Raw genomic sequence first — 4,708 nt, forward strand, 5'->3', positions numbered from 1 at the left:
TCCCTTGTGGACAAGAACCATGATATGGCATGGTATTTGTATGGCTACTGTTGTGGCCCAGCAGGTGCAAATAGACTCCGATAGTGAGGGGCCTTATGAGTCGGCTGAGGGAGAGGTGGAGGACCCTGGACAGGGTTCTGACTCTGAGCAGGGCACAGAGAGGCTTTCTGGCCACCAGGAGGCACTTGAGGCATGGAGCAGTGGTGAGAGCCGAAGGGAAGGTGCTCATGACATCAGGCCTTGGAGTAGTGACGAGGAGACAAGGGAGGTGGTCCTGGATGCCAGGCAACGCCAGGCAGATCGACAGAGAACACAGCTATGCAGTTACAAAAGATAATTGGACTCAGCTGGTTGTAATTAGGCTCCTCTCAAGATTGTATTTAAGGAGGGACTTTGGGAGGAGTCTGATTTGCAGGATTTGACTTCATTCATAACGCTGGAGAAGCTGTTATCTGCCTATGTCGAAGTCTGAGTTGCTGCCAAGGTTCTTATCTGTTTGTTTATGCTTGGGCTTTCAGCCACCGAAGTTTATGTTTCCGGTTAATTAAAGTGCTGTGAAATTCCAGTTAAGCTTGTCTCGGCATTTGTTACTGGACGGAGGAGGGGGTCAGAACAGGCTACAATGACATTTCTGTAAATACCATGACAAAATAACAGAATAACAGAGTTGGAAAGGACCATAAAGGATTCCAAGTCCAACCTCTGTTCAATCAATTGTTCCTATAGAATTCTAGACAAACTGATATCTGATCACTACTTAAAAACACCCAATGATGGAACACCTACAACTTCCGGAGGCAAGCCAATTCCACTGATTAATTGTTGTCAACAAATTTCAATTTAGTTCTAAGTTGAATCTCTCATGATAAGTTTCTGTCTGTTACTTTTGACCTGCCTTTAGGTGCTTTGGAGAATGAGTTGATCCCCCTGTTCTGTGTAGCAACCTCTCATAGAGACACATCTGTCGTGTCATCCCTAGTCATGACATGGTATTTCTATGGTATTTGATTTCATACATTATGCAGGTATTAACATAATTTTAAAAAAAAACTTGAAAATGCAAAACAAAATAGACAGGAGTCCGGATAACAAGGAACACATCAATGTCCTTTAATCTCAGCATGTTGCTCACAAACCCCTCATATTGTTCAGCTCTGAGTATAACCTTTAGATCCATCTGGGGACCTCCTTAAAACTTTGCCTTCTTCATCCCTCAAGGGAAAGAAGCAAGTTGCACTTTTAATGATTCCCCACAGAATTCACATCTCTTCGAGTTGCCTACTGTGATTCCTTAAGTGTTGCCTGAGCCCAGATCCTTAAGCTAGGATGTTGTTGCACTTTGTAGATCAATCTATATGTTGTTGAGAAGATGGTCCTCTCAGAGCAGCCGATCCTTTTCTGGTAGAAAGAGATTGCTTCAACTTTGTTGCTGGTAGGTATTACTAAAACTTTATTAATCACAATAAATGGAGCTGTGACTCATTGATATCAGATACGCCTTTATTTCCCAATAGCCATTTACCTCACAGAGAATGTTCCATGCATGCAGTAGGAAATAACTATCTTTAAAAGTTTATTTATTGGAATTTATCAAACAAAAATGGGAACAAGAGTAGGAGAAAAATATAGTGACAGGGACAATAGGGACATTAGTGCACTTATGCACACCCCCTCTGCTGACCACTTAAATATGAATTGGGTCCACGGAAGTCAAACTGTGACTGAAACTGTGAAAATTTATAGCTGAGACAACTGAATCAGGTAGGGCATTCCAGACTTTGACAACTCTACTACATAAATCATATTTTTACAGTCAAGTTTAGAATGATTTATATTGTGTTTAAAGCGGCTGTTTGTACATGTATTATTGCGATTAAAACAGAGAAAGTCATTTACATGTAAAATATCACTACATATATTGTGTACGGAGGAGTGCAAGATTTTTCTCGTGAAATACTTCTGAACCCGCTCATTTGTACTGATGTCGGATATATGGTGGGAATTCCAAACAGTTGAACAATACTCAAGATTGGTCTAGCATACGTAAGTTTTATAAGCTCTTAATTAGCAATACAATGTTTCCAGGGAAAAAAGCTTCCCAAAATTAAGCTTACAACTCTTAAGGCTTTTTTTAGCAACAGTGAGCTGTGGAGCATAACTCGTCAGAGATAAGTACACCTAGGTCCTTATCAAAGTGAGAGTCAGCTGCTAGATCAATGCCACTTAGTTTATACTTGACATCTTGATTACGTTTACCAATATGCAAGACAGAGCATTTATTAATTGAAATTTGAAGTTGCCAAATAGATGACCATTCAGACACATAATTGAGATCACTTTGCAAAACAACAGAATTATTGTATTTGTTTATTTTCCAACTCTAATCCCTTCCCATGAAATAATTGCCTTATTCTATGAGGGTACTACATAAATGTAAACCAGAAGGTCACATCATTGCAAATATAATGAAAGTTCCAAATATAGTGGGGATGGGGGAATTGTCACAATTCTATCCTGTCGTCAACATTTAACACAACGTTTAAAAACTGAATTGCTTACTATCTACTATAATATTGTCCTTTTCTCTTTTTTTCTTCCCCTCCTCTTCCATGGTTTCTGTTTGTTTTTGGTTTTTTCTTCTTCCCTTATTTCAGTAAACGCTTCCCAGGGAATCTACCTTTCATAAAGTAGCAGAAGGTAAAATTATTGGAGATGTATGTGAATAATTCTGTCCTTAGTTTATCTCGGTCCTTTGTCTTATTAATTCAGTTGATCAGTTTCTTATTTCCCACTCTTTTCCCCACCATTTATTCACTTTTTTCTGGGTGTTTCTTTTGTATCCAGAAATTGAACACTGGAACAAGAGTGGTTGAATCTGTGATGGTAGAGTCACCTTCTGCCCTATTTCACCCACCATCTATGGGAGTGAAGAACAGTTCTTACGTGACTGAGTTCATACTGATGGGTCTGTCCCATGAACGTGGCATCCAGCTTTTTCTCTTTGCTCTCTTCCTCATCTTTTATCTCATCGTCTTACCAAGCAATGTGCTGATTATTATTACCATCCGAGGAGATGCACACCTCAACTCCCCCATGTATTTTCTGTTAGCCAACTTGGCTTTTTTGGACATCTGGTATTCCTCCATCACTGCACCAAAGATGTTGGTTGACTTCTTCGCCGAGCGCAAAGTCATTTCTTTCGGGGGCTGCATTGCTCAGCTTTTCTTCCTCCATTTTGTGGGGGCTGCAGAGATGTTCCTACTCACCGTCATGGCCTACGATCGCTATGTTGCCATCTGCAAGCCTTTGCATTACTCAGTCCAGATGAGCCGAAGACTTTGCATCGTATTAGTGGTGGCTTCCTGGGCTGGAGGCTTTATCCATTCCTTGATCCAGGTTGTGCTGATTATCCGCCTCCCGTTCTGTGGGCCTAATGAATTGGACAATTATTTCTGTGACATCACCCAAGTGCTGAGGATCACCTGTAGTGATTCCTTCAGGGAGGAGATGGTCATGATCTTCAGCAGTGGTCTGATTTCTGTGGTCTGCTTTGTGGCACTGTTGATTTCCTATGCCTTCTTGCTGAGTGTGCTTAAGAAGAATGTGGGCGAATCAGCTAGCAAAGCTCTCTCCACCTGCTATTCTCACATCACCATTGTCGTTTTCATGTTTGGTCCTGCCATCTACATCTATGCCCGTCCTTTTGATGAATATGCACCCGATAAAGTGGTCTCTGTCTTCCATACCATCATATTTCCCCTTCTCAACCCCATCATTTATACCCTCCGGAACAAGGAAATAACAACCGCCATGAAAAAGATGGTTCTCCAGTACCTCCTCTGCAGGAAACATGTAGGATGATGTCTATGGATATTCTCAATCATCCAGGCCATGGTTGTCCCGAAGGTGCTTTTTCAAGAGCCAACTAGGACTTTCTGGAGCTGAAGAAGCTTCTTGGATGAGAAGCGAAACATCTTCAAAGAAAAACCAGAAAGTCCAGTTGTCAGGCCTGCAGCGGTTCCTTTAAGAATCTTTGGCCTGCCACACTCTTATTAAGACGGGGGATTTAGCAAAGGGTAGAATGTGTTGTTTTCAAAATAAGAAATTCCTTCCTAGAAGCTCAAGGTCATCTTTTGTCTCCCAAACCTTTACACCTGGACGGAAGCAGTTAGGCGTAGACTCCAGCGTGGAAGAAGAAGATTGGACCATGTGATGGACTGTGGGTGTGGGAGCAAGATCATGAACTTTTAACTGGGTGGGATTCTGATGTAACTTCCAGAGTCGGAATCCCATAGCACTATGCCAACATGCCTGCTTTATTAAATTGGAACTTTAAGCATAGTTTTGGCTTCGATTCTGATTTAATTTTACATGGTATTTGGAACGCTTACACCAGTTGCCTCTCGAAAAAGCATCTTTGGGACATATAAGATGATATATTTACCCATTTTGTGGATTTATAATTTGCATTCTTGTTGACCAGGCTGATAGTAAATAGTACTTAAACTCTGAAAAACCATGAAATCTGCTAAGCAAAACAAACTTCTTGTCCCTATTTCACGACCTGTCTTTTCAGTTTTATGAGCCACTGTGGTTGTTAAGTTACTAACACAGTTGTTAAGGGAATCTGGCTTCCCCATTGACTTTGCTTGTCACAAAGTTGCAAAAGTGATCACATGACCCCAGGACACTGCAACCGTCATAAATA

General features: G+C 41.1%; 1 protein-coding gene across 1 annotated transcript; it reads left to right on the forward strand.

Moving 5' to 3' along the window:
• Positions 1-2,919: 2,919 nt before the first annotated feature.
• Positions 2,920-3,861, forward strand: LOC116521695 (olfactory receptor 4M1-like). The gene has a single exon (XM_032236354.1). The coding sequence runs from the start codon at positions 2,920-2,922 to the stop codon at positions 3,859-3,861; it is 942 nt and encodes a 313-aa protein (XP_032092245.1).
• The last annotated feature ends 847 nt before the right edge of the window (positions 3,862-4,708 follow it).

Source organism: Thamnophis elegans, chromosome Z (genome assembly GCF_009769535.1).
Source record: "Thamnophis elegans isolate rThaEle1 chromosome Z, rThaEle1.pri, whole genome shotgun sequence".
Taxonomy (NCBI): domain Eukaryota; kingdom Metazoa; phylum Chordata; class Lepidosauria; order Squamata; family Colubridae; genus Thamnophis; species Thamnophis elegans.

Excerpts from the sequence above, each read along its gene's own strand:
- LOC116521695 (XM_032236354.1), top strand. The coding sequence starts at position 2,920 with ATGGGAGTGAAGAACAGTTCTTACGTGACTGAGTTCATACTGATGGGT.